This window comes from Mesoplodon mirus (assembly GCF_964341445.2).
Source record: "Mesoplodon mirus genome assembly, chromosome: 17".
Taxonomy (NCBI): Eukaryota; Metazoa; Chordata; class Mammalia; order Artiodactyla; family Ziphiidae; genus Mesoplodon; species Mesoplodon mirus.
The window spans coordinates 23,565,609-23,583,290 of NC_138993.1; the positions used below are offsets into that span (position 1 = coordinate 23,565,609).

Sequence of the window (17,682 nt, forward strand, 5' to 3'; positions counted from 1 at the left end):
GCTGTATTATTGAGAACCTATGGAGTGTCAGCAGTGTTAGGCATATTATATACATTTTTTCATTTAATGTTTAGATCAACCCTATTAGGGATATATCATCTTCATTTTACAGGTGGAGGGTTGAGTAATTCAAAGTCACAGACATAGTGAGCAATGCAGCCAAACCTTGGTCTTGAGATTTGGAGGACCAGGGATAATGAGTAATTCACAGGTGTGCTGTACTCACAAGGTCAGGATTATCAGGCTAGGGTGGGGGTGATAAGCCCTGTAGCTACACAGGGGGGCCTGTGGAAAAGACTATAGAATAGGCCTGTGGAGAAGACTATAGAATAGGTCAGTTCAGAGATAAAGACTTGGGCAAAACTGACTTCTGATTCTTCCAAGGAAGATCTAAATTTTGCCTGCAAGAAGCAAAAGAAAAACTGAGGAAGTATGTCTGCTTTCTCTGATTTTCCTCAGACCCGAAGGACATCCTTTTCCAGGTCCAACACTGGATTAATTCCACAGTTAAGCTTCCTGTAGGGTACATGGGCTTTTGTGAGCTCTCCTGGCTGGACTGTACTCCTAGCTACCAATATTTCCAGGGGAGAAGGAGCTCAGTTCTTAAAACCTTGGTTGAAAAAGCCCTTGGAACCAAGCTCATTCCAAAGTAGGACCTTCTTATTTCTAAATTGCCAAGCACCACCATGAGCTCAGCCTGCCGATGGTAATGTTGGGAAGTTTTCTTCATTTCCGCCATTGGAACCACACATCTCTTTAATTTCCATTTGAATGATAGTGTGATGAGTTCCTAGGAGGCACATCTTCATCTGTTTTAGTTTCCTAGAGCTGAGGATCCAGGCAGGTCTGCTGAATATGCACGCTTAGGTTCCAAGTTTGTCTTCTAATATGCTCCCTAAACTTCTAATGCCCTTCGTGGGAGCTTCCAAAAGACACTTAAGGGCTAAATTGATCCCTTATCCATATGGTAGGCTTAAATCCAACCTCACATTTTATAATCCCAGTAAGGTGAACTGAAAGTCATCCTATTCATAACCTTCTATCTTATGCTAATGAAGTGAACTTACAGGTACAAAAATCCTCTGTTTTGTTCAGAATGAGACTGAACAGTTTATGAGAAATCTGAGAGAATCCCTATCTACTGACTGTTAAATCATGTTGATGGTTAAAATTTCTAGCCACTATCAATTCTTCCTGCAGATGTCCTAGTGAATGTTAACTCATTTTCATTCCCACTGCCACTACCTTCATATAGGTATTTGTCACATGTCACTTGCATTATGGCTTCTGTCTCCTTGTCATCCTCTGAGTTATTGGAATGGCTTTCTTACTCTCTTTGCCAACAGTCTCTTTTCTCGATTGTCTTATATGTTTGTCAGATTTCATTTTCTACAGCACAACTTTTGTCATGTCACTATCTTATTCCAAAAGCCTTGATTACTTCCCATTGCTTATGAAATAAATTCCAAATTCTCTAGCCGCACGATGGGGGAATTGTGAGCTGCCTTAGTAAGAAGATGTCAGAAAGGACTGATTGGGTTTGGGCCTGTCAGGTTGATTTCGGGAGAGGGTTTGAGGAAGCAGGGTTTTGTTCTGGGTTGGCTGTTATCAGGAAGCAGGGATAATAGTGATTAGGTATCAGGTATCTTTTTTTTTTTAACTTTTTTTAATATTGGAGTACAGTTGATTAACAATGTTGTGTTAGTTTCAGATGTACAGCAAAGTAGGTATCAGGTATCTTAATCTTATTTAAAAGGAGGGAAGATACTTTTAATTAATTAATTAATACTGTAATTGATAAATAAGCAGTAGTCACTCCTATTAGCCAAAATGTTGGGTTGTTCGGTCACTTTTGTGGTTTAGACAAGGTTCATATATCTTTCTTTGTTCAGACATATCATGGAGTGGTCTTTTTTTTCATGATTCATCACCATCATAAAGTGACCTCCTCTGATATTGATATTGTGCGAAATTACTTTCAATAGGAGAACACCAAGGCTTAGCTATGAATGCCCGGGCAGCTCCTGGATGTCAGGAACAGCTTCTGTCTTTTTCAGGATGTAGTTAATAGTTGGTTAAAGATAAAAGTTGACTGGTGCCTTATTTACAAAATAGTTTCACTTAAGTATCTCCTCTTTGGAACCTGGTACCATCAGTGCTCCTCTTGGGAGGCTAGATCTAGGATCAGACTGCCTGCCTGGTCTCAAACTTTAACCTCTCTCCTAACATTGAGCCTAGGTTTCCTCATATATAGCATGGGGTGGGGCTAATATTTGCTAACTCGAAGATTAATCAATATAACCCATGTAAGAAATCTAGCATAGTGCTTGGAGGGAGAAGATAGAGTATAAAGGAACTCCAAACAAGGATAGCAAAGGAAGAAGAGAGAGGGACCAGCTGACTCCGGCCTTTATCTCCAAGGGTAGAGCCTAAGAACTTTTGGACACACGAGAAGACCCTGGGGCCTGGAAAGTGCTCCTGGTAAATGTACTATACCTGGGGGAATATGTGCCTCCCCCTCCCCCCCCGCCATCCTGGAGACAAGCTACCTGCACAGCCAGCCAACTTTATCACTTTTGTGTGAGTTCTAAGATCTTTACTGAAAAAAACTGCCACAAAATAAACTCTGGTCAAACAAATAAGGAATCCAAGAAAGAGGAAGATGTAAGATATCAGAACAATTATGAATAAAGAAGACAATGACATTTATAGCCAAATATATGATTAGCTTTTTTCTTTTTCTTTTTTATTATTAAGAATCAACATGATGAAATTAAAATCATGGAGGATTTCAGTGCTATGGAAGAGGCACAAGGGAGAGAGAAGGATAGGAAGTAAAACAATTATTATTTTTTTTGCACGAGTGAATGCTAGTGAATTCCAGATATTGATAGAAAAAAAAGTAATTATGTGTTTATTATATGTTTAATTGTATTGCATGTACAAATAGGATATATAACAAAAACGTAAGAAGAAAAAAATCAAATGAAAAATTGATAATTACAACAAAAGGCAGAAAAGAGGGTGTAAGTTTTATAAACAACAAGACAGCAATCACAAAAAAGGTATATAGGCTAAATTTCCTTATTTAAAAAAAGTTCCTGGATTGCAAAAAAAAAAAAAAAAAAAAAAAAAGCAAAAATCTAGCTATATGCTACTCTAAGAGATATCTATAAAACAAAAGAGTTGGAAAACAAAGGCATGGAACATATATCCATAAATGCTAATAAAAGAAGGCAGAGGTAGCAATATTAATATGAGACAAAATTGAATGCAAGATGAAAAGCATTCAACAGGATAAAGAATACTTTATGCACATAAAATATGTAATCCCAAAGATAATGTGAACTGTAAATATCAATATAGATTTGAAATATATGAAACAAAAACTGCTGAAGTCTGTAATATAGATTATGGATTTGTCAAATTTTCCTTTTATTCTCTGTAGAAATTAATAGGTCATCGTGTGAACCAAAAAACTTCATAAGGAATAGAGGATATGAATAACAATGACTTGGCATGATAACACAGACATAGTTACAAAGTGTTGTACCTAGTTTATGAACATACCTATTCTTTACAAATATGACTTAACTACCATTGGCCATGACTAAGGCCTTAATGACTCTCAGTAAGTTCCAAAACTACCCCCAAATCCTATAAAGCCACTGTTCCTAAGAAAAATGTAATAAAATTAGAAATTAAGCAATAAGAAATTTTAAAGTCTATCCACTTAAAAATTTTTTTCTAGTTACCTTTTTAAAGGATTGTTAGGTTACCATCTGTCACCACACTAGACTTATTGCAGTTATCATTTCATAATGTATAAAAATATCAGGTCACTATGTTTTATACCTGAAACTAATATAATATTGTGTGTTAATTATTCAATTAAAAAATAAAAAAATTAAAGATTCAGGTTCCCTGGGAGGATGGGGGGAGACTATTAGGATAAAAAATTTTGAAACCAAAACTGAAATTACAAATTACTTTGGGATAAGAGAATATAAATTTTAAAGTATTCCACATTAAAATCCACGGGATGTGACTACAAAATTATTTAGAAGATGCAGAAGTTTAAAAGCTTTTAGAAAATATGGAAATAAAATAACTAAGCATTTTATTAAGATAAGATTATAGCCATAAAATAAATACAAATAGAAGGGAGGAATAAATGGGAAAAAGTGATGAAGTTGAATAGAAAAATTTATCATCACTAAATTAAACCAAAATCCAGTTTTTTTGGAAAATTCTGGTAAAATAGATAAACTTTTGACTTGAGTAAGGAATAAGGAAGAACTCCAAGGATAAGAAAGGAAGTATAACCAAAATTCGAGCAGAGAAATACTATGTCCTACTTATGTTAATTTTTTTAACCCAGATTTCCTAATTTATTTCCTAGGAAAATATGTGCTATTAGACTTGAAACCTGAATAGAATAAAAATTCTAAATGGAAGGGAAAATGTAGTTTGATCTCACCTAAAAAAGACAATAGGCCCAGTTGGTGTGAAAACAGAAGAAGAAGGTAACTTTCTCAGTAAAGTCTGGAACAGGATAAGAGGACATTTGCTATTTATCACTGATACTGATTTTTAGATAGAAAATTAGAGAGAGTTTCTATTTCTAACAAAGAAAGAATTTAAATATTGGAAAGGAAGAGATATAAGTGCCTCTGATTGCTCACCTAAAACCTCTCAAGGAAATCAACTAAAAAATTATTAGAACTAATACAAATGGTTTGACTATCATGAATGAATCTAAACTCAATATGCAAACACTTCTGTCTTTGCACCATCAGACACACCATCAAAAGCTCATTATAAAATATAATTGAAAGAAAAATTTCATTTACAATAATCATCCACACTGTAAAACAGGTGAGTGTAAGTCTAATAGACCTATACATAAAATAAAATACCTAAAATAAAATGAAAATATTAAATGTAGATCATCTATTTACTATAGAAGGGAAAAAAATCAACATTGTAAAGATAATTCCACTCATATTTATATATAAATTAAACAGGACCTTTTGTGAAATTTGATAAAACCTTTTTAAAGAGAAAATATTAAAAAAAAATAGACAAACCTGAAAAACTGAAGGGACAGGGAGAAGCTTGTACCAGGTATCGTATACAACATAGGTATGGCAGTAATAACAGTGTTATTGGCATTGTAATAAATAAATTTAGTGAATGGGAGAGAGTCTACAAATAGACCCATGGATATATGGGAATTTAGTATTTAGGACTTTAGTTACTGATAAAGGTATTTGTTCAATCAGTGTCAAAAGGACAGATAATTTGACAAATTGTACTAATTCAGCACAATTAGAATGTAATGAAGAATGCTTTTATAATTTTGTGGTAAAACTCCTTTATACACAACTTGGAAGCCATGAGAAAAAAAATACAGATTTGACTACAGAAAAAACCTATGATAGATGATGTAATGAACTACGTTACAAGTAAGTGATAGTCTAGGAGAAACTGCCTTAAAAATAATGGGCAAAGGCTTAATTTCACAAAGAAGCCTTACAAATTAATAAGAAAAAGGCAACTCTAGAAAAATTGGCAAAGGGCTTGAAACAAATAGTTAAAAGAGAAGAAATATAAATAAATGAAATATTCAGCTTCACTTATCAGAAAAACACAAATTTTTTTGTTACACTGGTAAAAATATAAATGTATTGATAATATCTCACATTAGGAAATGTGCTTTCATTTATTCAACAATATGTACCTGGTATGTGTCAAGCACTATACTAGGTTAGTATACACTAGGTTAGTAAGTTCTTGGTATGTACTGTGAATACCACTGAGTCGCGCTCCCGTTGCCCTCCCTCTATCTAGGCCCACTTCACTTCACTCATTTATATCACCGTCTGCACCCTGCAGTCATTGGCACTTGTGTGTCAGCTGACAGGAGGTGAGAGAAGGAAAAACTGCCCCATTCACTCCCAGCAAGATAAAAAGAACCAGGGAGAGATTTGTCACTGGTATTTTTTCAGTGAGGGTACCTTTTAAATTATGACTATTTAGCTTTAAAATCAGTAGTTTAACATTTTTATTAGTATGTTTTTTTTTTGATGTGGACTATTTAAAAAAAATCTTTATTGAATTTGTTACAATATTGCTTCTGTTTTATGTTTTGGTTTTTTTGGCCACAAGGCATGTGGGATCTTAGCTCCCTGACTAGGGATCGAACCCATACCCCCTGCATTGGAAGGCAAAGTCTTAACCACTGGACCGCCAGGGAAGTCCCTACTAGCATGTTCTTATGTGTCTTGTCATGGTGCAAAGTTGGCGGTTACCTGGTGGGTAACCAGGTAGAGGAAGGTGCATAGCACCTTGTAGCCCTGGGGTGTGATTAGTGGCAGGAGCCTGATTCACAAGCTCCTACAGATCTAAGTGAATGTTTTTAAGCGTATTCTTTTTAAAAAATCCTTGCTGTTTATCTAGTTTATATATGGTACTGTGCATCTGTTAATCCCATACTCTCAATTTACCCCTCTCCCCCCTTCCCCTTTGGTAACCAAAAGTTTGTTTTTCATGTCAACTGATTCTTCCATGAACGTTAGAAACCCTAGTTGTCTTTTCTAACTATTTTTTTAAAAAGCCTTATAGGAATTATCTTTGCATTTCTGTCCTGTATAAATGAGCCAACAGACACACATTTCACTCTCTGTGGCCTTTCCCGTATATTTTATCCTTTCAAAAAGGTCAAAAACTTTTTGATTGATGAATCTCTATTAACATTAATATTCCATCATATTGAAATATAACCAGCCATATCCCTTTCCTTCCCTGACATTCTCACCCTCAGTTTCTCCTTCCAAACCCCTACCTGTCCTCAAACTACTGGGATAAATGAGCACACGTTTTTATACTCTGGGCCTAGGCAGCTCCTAGACCTGATACCAAGACAGCTTAAGGATGGGTGGGTTCCTCCCCTTTCCCACATTCTCCTCCCCTGACTAAGGTTCTGAAATAACTAAGATGCCTAGCTTAATCCTTGAGGATTCTATTCCTCTACTCTTGCTCAGCTCTTCTTGGCCTCTTCTTATGTACTACTTGTGGAACTGATGACCTAAATTGAGAGATAATTCTCTTGTATATATAAACTTATGTTGTATTACTAGGGTTGGCTAATTGCTGTGATCAACAGACCGCAAAATAAATAGTTTCTTGAGCATTGTTTTTTTTTCTCATGTACGACATGGGCGAACAGGTTTGAGAGGCGACCCCCTCCACTCGGATATTCAGGCACCAAAAACCGTTAGCAGTGCTACCACCTTCAATACACAGATGGCTTCCAACCCTGTGCTGGGGTTTGCCTCTATTCCAGACAGCCAGAAGGAGGAGGAAAATGTATGGAGGGGCATGCGTAGGAAACTTATGATTAGTTCATCCTGGAAGTGGTGTGTGTCACTTCCTTCCTCATTCCATTGGTCAAAACTCAACCACATGGCCAGCCTTAGCAGTAAGGGAGGCTAGGAAATGTAGTCAGCTTGTATGACCAGAAGAGGAGAACTTCCATTTTGATGGATATTTAGCAGTCTCTGCTACAATGGAATTATGTCCAGGTGATGCTACCCTGAAGAGACATTGTAGGATAAGCCATAGGCATCACCCTAAGAACAAGTGTCATAAGTTGGAGATGAGTTAAGTAAATCTTCAAAGCCAGTCTGTTACTGGTGGTCCATCCTCAGTTGTTCTATGGAGAATAAAGGAAGGGATCCTGTATTTATGCCTGGGTCAAAGTGATAAAGTGGGAGAGGATCACCCTCCTCAGTAGGTGGCAGAGTCACAGTGGTGACAAAGAAAGAACCCCACTGAAAAGGTGACTCAGTGCTAGAGTCCAGGGTTCTTAGTTTTGTTGGATTTCCCCTCCAGTAGATCTTCCTCCTTTTGCCCCTCAAGGAGGTTCATATATTTTGTTTTTATTAAATACGACCATAATTACCTACAGGAATTCCAATCCAGTTCAGCCAATGTGTGGAATTTACAGTATTGATAGTAGAAAAATGCCATTTAGCCTGGTAACTTGGAACTTGTCTTGTCTGTATAGTTAATCACTTGGGAGTTATCCACCATTCTTCACAGGCCCCTACTTGTATGCCTCGGACAGTCCTGGGGCCCTGTCATTATGATTTGATCTTGTGGCATGAGTGGGGCAGTGATCGTTGGCACAGAGGCCATGCCTCGTGGTTAGCAACCCAGCCAGCTTAGTGCTTGGCGTTGGCAGGTAAGAAGCAACTGTTGGAACACAATGCAGGGCTGCCAGCCTGCTTGGTCTGAAGCTCCTTATTTGCTTATTATCATGGTGCTTCTTTTTCACTGCTTTCTCCTGTTGTCTGCTCTCAGCTAAGGATATTCAGAAATCTCAACCAAACTTCTGGCAATACTCTTCTTTTTGCACTTTTGACTGATGGCTTCATAAAGCCCCAGACAATGGGGCAGCTTCCAGCCTCTGCGACTTCATTAGTCTCCTTGTCTATTCTGGGCAAGATAAGCAATCCTAGACAAATGGAAAGCCTGCTTGTCTCAGCTGCTGAAGCCTTGTGTTTCTCAGGGTTATGTTTGTCGCTTAACTTTCAGCTCTTCCTTTCCTAGCTCAAGCTTCTGACCTTGTTCAAGTGCCATGTTCTACCTAAGTAATTATTTGAAGTGATGTTGGCATCTCTTTAACTTCTAATTCCTTTTTTGATTCCCCCCCCCCCACTGGATACCATTTATTTTTACCAGACCATTTGTGTCTCCTTTGATGTCCATGCCCTAAATGCTTGATAAATTGGACCTTAGCATCAGCCTAAAGTATCAGGGGGAAGCAGAGGGATGACAAGGAAGGAAGCAGAAGGGGAGCAGGCTGCAAGGGTCTGGTGCAGTGTAAGTCTGGCCTTGCTGAGCTATTTGATTGTGAATATGGATTAAGGGGATCAAAATCCCACAAATTACATGGGGAAAGGACAAAGGAACAGAAATTCACCACTGGTAAGCAGAATGGGGCAGTTGTTGCAGTAAGGACTGGGCAACAATTCCAATATTCATGCTTGACATACATGAGGGGAGGAACTGGGATGATGGTGTGGATTTTTAAGGAAAAATCAACTTATTAAAACAGAGGATTCGTCTAGGTCCATCTATCACAGTCTCTCAGAGCTAAAAAAGAGATGCCAGAAATACAGACCAGAACTGGCAGCACTTCTTACCTTCCGTGGAAGGCACAAATCAAGTATAAAGGGGTGTGTGTGTGTGTGTGTGTGTGTGTGTGTGTGTGTGTGTGTGTGTGTGTGTGTGTGTGTGTGTGTGTGTGTTAAGAGTTATGGATTAGCAGCTCTGTGTATGCTGAGAGTAGTCAAAGCATGAGTAGTCAAAGTGAGGTGACTAGGAGAGAGACCCCTGGAAGATGAAGGGCCTAATATGACACCAGTGTGGAGTGAGCTGTTGTAGGGGAGGGATATTCCACAGCCCTACAGTGAAGTCTGAGTGTCACGCTTTAAATGTTCAGATAGGAAATTAGGGCCCCATACTGTGGAACCTGAGAGGACATTTATCTCCATGTCAAAGTACACGAAGCAGAAAAAAATGAAATCATAGGTTCATATTCCACACACCTAGTTTTACATTTTTCAGACTATGAATGCAGTCTTGCAATAGCATTTTGTTTTGGTTTTCTACTCTACCGTGTCCGCAAACTCACCTTTTGTTCTACCTAGGACACTTTTAGTCATCCCCCAATAAAAGTCTAGGCTAGTACCCAAAGGCACAGTAAATAATGATAGTTCTACTTTTACGAAGGCACTAACACCTATTTGGGTTGTGCTAGCAAAACTGCTGAGTTCTTGAGAAGACTCGACACACAGTCGCCACACAGAGGTACCTGTCCAGTGGCTGTTTGTGACCCACAATCTTCAGCTTGGGTAAGTGGAACGTCATTCAGGGTGCCATCTGGCACTTTTTAAAGTGGATGAAGATTAAGGGCAGAGAGTGACCTGTACAGCATAGAATTTTGGAAGTAAAGGCAGGTGATCTGAGCTGAAACGTTGGCCTCAACTATTGTCTCAGCTGTAAAACAGTGCTTGTACTTGTTGCCAACATTATGGACTGAGCATCAGCCTCTGAAAAACCTTTGATCTCACCCAGTCATCCGTCCATCTATCCATCCCTCAAATTTTTATGTTTATATAAGGTCTACCAAGCACATACAATTTCTGCCTGGAAGGACCTTAGTCAAGTGAAGGAGAGAACCAGGTATAAAGCAGAGTGGTGAGTGTAGAGCATGTAGCAGTTGGAAAGCTGAAGCTTAAAAGATGAGTCAGAAGAGAGTCATTCCAGGTGTCAGAAATTAGAAGCAAGAATTAAGGTATAATGGCAAGAAAAAGCATGGCTGTGTCAGGGATGAGTTTTGTATAGCCACAGTCTAGAAGGGCAAGCTAGAAGGCTGGAGAAGAAATCAGTAGCCATGAGGAGAGTTTCCCATTTGTGGCAGTCTGGGATGGTTCACTGTGTGGGCTGTCTTGGGTAGTGCAGGATTTGTAGCATCCCTGACCCCGGGTACAAGATGCTATCAGCAACTCCCGGACATTGAGGTTCCAGAGATGCCCCACACAGGAAGCTCATGATGCTTCTGGTAGAACACCACTGCCGACATGTACATGCCACGTTGGAAAACTTGAACCTCATTCTGTCAGTACTGAAGGTCCTGAAAGGTTTTAAACAGGAAAGCCTCAGGGTCAGATTTGCATTTTAGCTGGATCACTGGTAACCAGGTGAAGGATGGGTCTGAAGTAACAGAGAGGTCTCTGAGGTTTCTCTATTAGCCTAGGCAAGCAATGATGAAGACTTGAAGTAAGGTGGTGGGTGAGAGGATGGAGATGAGAGTGCAGGTCAGAGAACCACTTAGGAGGTGAACAAGGCAGGGCTTGGTTACTGACTGACCAACTGGGGGCAAGGAAGTAGTGTCATTAAGGATGACCATCGGAAAGGGTTGTAGTTGGTTTAAGTTTTAAAAAGTCTTAGCTTTTCAGGGTTTGGGCAGGTAAATGAGAGGTTTTTAGAGACATCTGATCTTCCTCTCCACCCAGCGCCTTTTCTCTTTAGTGACCACATTTTAAAATGTCAGGAAGACATTAGGACACTCCTTGGGAGAAAGTCATTCTCCTCTTACCTACAAACCTCTAAATGCTTCTTCTTTTTTCCGTGCTTCTAAGGCGGTGTTCCAAAGTCCAAATTTACTAGTGTGGGCTCCACAAGTCACATCAAATCCATCATCCCCCTCCCCTCATTGCAGGGCGCTGGAGGAAGGAGCTGAGAAGCTGTAGGTAGTAGCATTAAACCCCGTGTACAGACGCTCCATGACATCTGTCTGGATAGCCTTTTCATGATGGGGAAGGGGAGGGAAAACAGGAGTTGGCTAGCTTTACCGCCTGGGTGTTTGGCTGGCAGGATGGTCTTGATTGCTGTTTGAGGGCTTCTTGAATTCTGTGGTTGAAACACCTGTGTGTTTGCTCTATTGATTTTGGCTCGTTTCTTCAATTTAACAAGATCATCCTGGAATTTTAATAGTGTCTTCCAAGGCATTAGTAATCTCTCCCAGAGCTGCATTTTCTGTGGATTGATTAGTGCCTTAGTCATAAGATCCTCAGAGCTATTAATAGGAAATATGGAGCAGTACTGGCTCCTTACCAACAGCATTCAATAGCTGCTCCCGTTTTGACACCAAACTATTAATAATTTGTGGGTGTTCAATATATTTAACTGACTTTTTACCCACATTGTATTCTTCTCATACTGTCTAATCCATATGCATAGAAGTCCTCAGAGAATGCACTGCAGAACCATTTTTTAATGCTTTAGGAAAATCAAATATGTACATGACACTTCTGTGAGGTTAAAAGGAGACACCTGCAGTTTGCCTTAACTGTGGTCAGTGCACAGAAGGTGAGCACTGCATGGTCTCCATCTAGGTGGGGCGTGAGGAGCCACGCTGTCTCAAGTGTTTTTAAACACAATTTAAATTTTACTATATAAGGCAACTTTCCTGAGAAAATTGTTCTTCTTACACTTACTTAAATGTGGGGCTGCCATGGCAGATGGAAATTTAATAAATGCCATATGACGATGTCAGTGAAAAAGACAAGAAGAAAATTCCTGTGGGTGTCACACAAGAGAACTTCAGACAAGAAGAACTTACAGTGTCCACTCACACATGGATGGATATATTTCTCTGTACTGGGGGTGGGTGTGGAAGCAGAAGCGCTAGCATCATCATACCCTCCCCAGTCCGGATCACTGAATGTTTCCAGTTGTACAATTAATGTACAACCCGTCTCTGGTTTGCTTCCCCCTGCCTCTTCTACAGGGACTAGTAATTTTTAAAAAACCTCATCCTGTTGTTCCACTGCCCAGTGGCTCCCTGTATCTTCAGGGATCACGTCAAAGTGCCTTAGCTTAAGCACAAAGCCCTCTCTGCCCTCTGTCCTCCTGTGCCTCCATTCTCCCCTGCCTCCCACAATTCACCTCTCTGCGGTCCTGTGGTCTAGGTCTCTGCTGCTCCAAGTGTGCTCCAGGGACCAGCAGTATAAGCATCACCTGGGAGCTCCAGACCTGAATCAGCCTGCATTTTAACACGGTCCACAGGTGATTTGTGTGCACCTTAATGTTCGAGGAGCACTGCTCTCTAATTCCCGCCTGTCTGGCCATATCCTCTCACTTCCACTACTCTGAACACTCAGTGCAGTTTGCTTTAATTTTTTACCCATGTGTCACGTGACCTTTAAAAAGTCAACACTGAAAGGCATACGTCCCTTGCATCCCTTCAATCCTACCTCCATTTAAATTCTTTAAACTCCTTGTATTACTTTTCCATTGCTGCTGTAATGATTTTTTGCCCATTTAGTGGCTTAAAACAACACAAATGTATTCTCTCGTGGTTCTGGAGGTCAGAAGTCAGACATGAGGATGAAGGGACTGAAGTCAGGGTGTCAGTAGGGCTGGTTCCTTCTGGAGGCTCGAGGGGAAATCAGTTCCTTGCCTCTTCCAGCGTCTCTTGGCTGCCACCATGCTTTGGCTCCTTGGCACGTGGATCACTTTAATCTTGACTTTTCATCCTCACCTCACCTTCTCTCCACACTTTGACCTTCTCGCCTTCCTCTTATAATGACCTTTGTGATTATATTGGTTCCACCTGGATCACACAGGCCCCTATCCTGGTCTCCAGATCCTCAATTTCTGCAAAGTCCCTTTTGCCATATAAAGTATAACATAGGCCCATATCCCGGTCTCCAGATCCGCAATTTCTGCAAAGTCCCTTTTGCCATATAAAGTATAACATGGACAACTTCCAGGGATTAGGACGTGGACATCTTTGGGGGGCCATTATTCATCCCGCCACATTCCCTTAGCTGTGTCTTTTGTTATTTGGCTCTGAATATCTGTTAATGTGTATATTGCTATCTCTTGACTAATCAGTGTTAGATCTTATTAATTTATTTCCCCCATTCTTCCAATATAATCATTCAGTATTTCAGGCTTTCTTTTATTATGACTCTGAAAATATTTTCTCACTGCCAAGCCAGTTATACTCTACATTTTTTTCCTTTCAAAACTTTGAAAAAATTTCATTTTATTTTTGCATTTTCTTAGTTTCCTTTGAACATTTGATGGCCTTCCTTTAGCTTTTGTGACTGTTCTACAAAGTGCCTCCTGATGAAAATTTCCACACAATTTTCCACTTTGTGCCTGCCAGATAACTTGTCAATTCTGGGTTTCTTTCCCTTCTGGAAATGTCCCCCCTCTCTTCCTCCTCCCTCCTGACTTAGCCTGTACTGGTTGTTCTTTAAGCCTCCTACACAGCTGTGGTTCTGGGACTGTCCTTTCACGGAATGACTCCCAACCTCATCTGCACATTGGAATCACCTGGGGGGCTTTGACGTTCCCTGATGCTTGGGTCAGAACCCCTGAGCTCCTGCTGTATTGTGGCCTGGGCTTTAGGCTTTTAAAGCTCCCCAGGTAATTCTACTCTGCAGCCAAGGATGAGAATCACTGCTGTAACAGCATCTGGGGAGTTGCTTTTGTTGCTTTTCTGTGTTGGGTTCCCTGATTTCTGGTTCTCTATTTTTTTAATTTATTTCTTTTTTTTGGTGGAGCATATTATTTAGTAGCTTGCCAAGAGAAGATGTATGTTCAAGCCCTTGCATGTCTGAAACTGTCTTTATTCAGCCCTCACACTTAGCTTGCAATTTTCTGTTAAGTATTCCAAACTGCAAATAATTTTCCTTTAGCGTTTTGAAGGCATTGCTGTTCTAACTTTGAGTTATTTGTTCCCGAGAAATCCAAGGCCATCTGAATTTCAGTTCTTATATGAGGTCTTTTCTGTGCTTCTCCTGGAAATAATTTAATACCTCCTTTTTTCTGATATTCTGTAATTTCATATTGTGCCTTACTGGGAGGGTCATTTTTATTCATTTTAAGTCTGGAAACTTATCTCTAGTTTTAGATGATTTTCTTGTGTTATTTCTTTGATTTCTTTCCCTTCATTTTCTCTTTATGGAATTCTCATTATTCAAATCTTAGGCTTCCTTGATTTATCTTCTTTTTTGTAAAAATTTTTTCTCTAATTTACCTTTGACTACTTTTTTCCCCTTACTTCCTGGCATATTGAGCTAGAAAAAAACCCAGTCCTTTCTCTCCTGAGTGTCTCCTTTACTCCTGCCCCACTGACACACACACACCACTTCTGAGGCCAGGTGTGTGTGGTGTTTTCCCCACCAAGCAGTCCTACAACACCAGCTGGGTGTCCTACCATTCAACTCAGTTCTGACACTCTCTGCCTGCTGATAGCGTCAGATTCCACAGGGTAAGGACTCAGTCCCACGAGACTGCTCCCCACTTCAGTTGCCAGTCACAAGTGGTAGGTCCCCAGGGTACCTACAACTTCTGTCCAACTTGGCCACAAATCACAAGTTCCCACAACCTGCACCTGGGGTTTACTTAATTTACTAGAGCCACTCACAGAACTCATACTACTATATACTTACTTATGTTTACCAGTTTATTAAAGGATGGATACAGATGAACAGCCAGATGAAGAGATACATAGGGTGAGGTCAGGGAGGGTCCCGAGTGCAGGAGCTTCTGTCCCTATGGAGTTGGGGTGTGGTCACCCTGCTGGTATATGGATATGTTCACCTACCTGACAGTACCCTGAACCCCCATGCCTCTGGGACTTTTATGGAGGCTTCCTCATGTAGGCATGATCAATTATTAATTCCATTTCCAGCTCCTTTTTCCTCTCTGGAGGATGGGGGTTTGAGACTGAAAATTACATACTTCTAATCATGGCTCGGTCTTTCTGGTGACCAGCCCCCGTGCAGGAGTCATCCAGGAGCCCACATGGAGTTGCCTCAGTAGAACAAAAGATGCTCATTATGGGCTTCCCTGGTGGCGCAGTGGTTGAGAGTCTGCCTGCCGATGCAGGGGACACGGGTTCGTGCCCCAGTCTGGGAGGATCCCACATGCCACGGAGCGGCTGGGCCCGTGAGCCATGGCCGCTGAGCCTGTGCGTCTGGAGCCTGTGCTCTGCAATGGGGGAGGCCACAGCAGTGAGAGGCCCGCGTACCGCAAAAAAAAAAGATGCTCATTATGCTTTAACCACTTAGGAAATTATGAGGATTTTAAGGAGCCCTGAGTCAGGGATGGGGTCAGAGACGAAATATTAGAACAAGAGATGCTCCTAAAGCTCTTACCATTTAGGAAATTACAAAGGTTTTAGGACTTCTATGCTAGGAATTTGGGGCAGATATATGTATACACACACACACACACACACACACACACACACACATATGATACTATATACAAAATGTGTATAAAAATATACATACTTTTTTGTTATCTCACACATTTTATTGACTTTATCTTCTAAATATTTTACTGGTTTGTCTTTTTTGTGGGGAAAGAGGAGATATTTTTAATTTCTAAGAGCTCCTCTCTTCTTTGCTGCTTTTAAAAAATAACAACCTGTTCTTGTTTCATGGATAAGATCACCCTCTATATCTTAGAGGAAACAGTACAGGGAGCAGTAGAAAACTTCAAAGAAGGGGGCCCAGAGGCTCACCACTTAGTATGTAGGAGCTTACACAATCCTTTCATTCTTGCCCTGGGATATGACCACAGCTGCCTTCTGTACTAGGCCTGTCTGGTTTAGTTGATCCAGAGGATACACTTTTGATTTCCTCTCAAGGCTGGGAGAATTAGCACCTGAATTTTCAGGGTGGAAGCAGACATAGGCACCATCCTTTCATCCAACTGTCTTCCCCAGTAGCTGGTGCATCAATTTCTGGGGCCCCCACATTGTTCTGTGGAAAACGCTGGCTTCTTGTGAGTCCTCTCTCCCCACCCAGCAAGTCTTTAGGTTTGCTCTTTCCTCTCCCAGCCACTTACCATTTCTTCATCTACTTTGTTTTCATAAATTTTTGTCTGGGAATACAGATTTCTCTTGGGTTTTGAAGCAGGGTTTGTGTTTGTTTCATTTCCTCCTCTGTTTAGGGTAATTTCTGAGAGGAGAATGGAGCAGAAACATATTCACTTCACCATCTTGAAATGGGGACTTAGTGCTTGTCATGGATTGAATTGTGTCCCCTCAAAATTTATATGTCGAAGACCTAACCTCCCGTGCTTCAGAATGTGATCTTATTTGTAGATTGGGTCTTTACAGAGGTCAAGTTAAAATGAGATCTAATCCAATAGGAAAGGTATCCTTATAAAAACGGGAAATTTGGACATAGGAACAGACATGTATAGAGGGACGTTGATGTGAAGAGACACAGGGAGAAGACGGTCATCTGTAAGCAAGGAGAGAGGCCTAGCTCCTTCCCTCACAGCCCTCAGAAGGAACCAACCTTGCAGACACCTTGATTTTGGACTTCTAACTTCCACGTGAGGCAATGAATATCTGTTGTTTAAGCCACCCAGTCTGTGGTAATTTGTTACGGCAGCTTGAGCCAACTAATACAATGCCATTTTTCATTTATTCACACAGTGCCCCACCCCACTTAGTCTGATTCCTACTCTTTAAGACACAACCTAGTGTCACCCAGTTTGAGAAGGTGTCCTTGATCCAGTTTAATTAAATGTCCTTCTTTTTAGCATCCTTTGTCACAATACCTCTCATGATATCACAATACCTGTAATCATTAGTCTCATTAATCTTTTTGTCTGGCTTCCACACTAGGCTATAAGCACTTGAGGTCTGGGGTCATGTCTGACCACAGTGCTTGTGCATAGGAGGCTGAAATATTGCTTATTGAATGAATATATTATAAGCATAGCTTGTGGGGGAGGATGACTAAAAGTTTATATTTTATTTGAATAACAAAAAAATTATTATTAATATGTTAAATCAATATTTTATGATAGAAAAATAATGTGAATATGACATAGAAATTTCTGGGACTTAGAACTAAGAAAAATCATGATCAAAAGTTTTTTTCCCCCTATTTTTGAACAGAAACTTCCTGTCCTGCCCAGGGATCACAGCAAGCATTAGGACTGAAAGTAACTTTGAACTCTTGTAGTTGAGATGCCATGTGACTTCCTAGTTTCTGTGGTCTTTTCATTGACACTTTATGTGTCTAACCATTTTCTTTTCTGACTCAGAAACTAGGACCCATATTTTGA

General features: G+C 40.2%; 1 protein-coding gene across 3 annotated transcripts in view; it reads left to right on the forward strand.

The window, feature by feature from the left end:
• Positions 1–17,682, forward strand: part of EPSTI1 (epithelial stromal interaction 1) — a gene marked incomplete at its 3' end in the record, with an annotated part of 102,983 nt that overhangs the window by 43,653 nt on the left and 41,648 nt on the right. For all 3 annotated transcript variants that reach the window (XM_082601925.1, XM_082601926.1, XM_082601924.1), the window contains exon 7: positions 9,830–9,923. In XM_082601925.1, the coding sequence (XP_082458051.1) occupies positions 9,830–9,923 (94 nt within the window). The remainder of the gene's footprint in view (positions 1–9,829; positions 9,924–17,682) is intronic.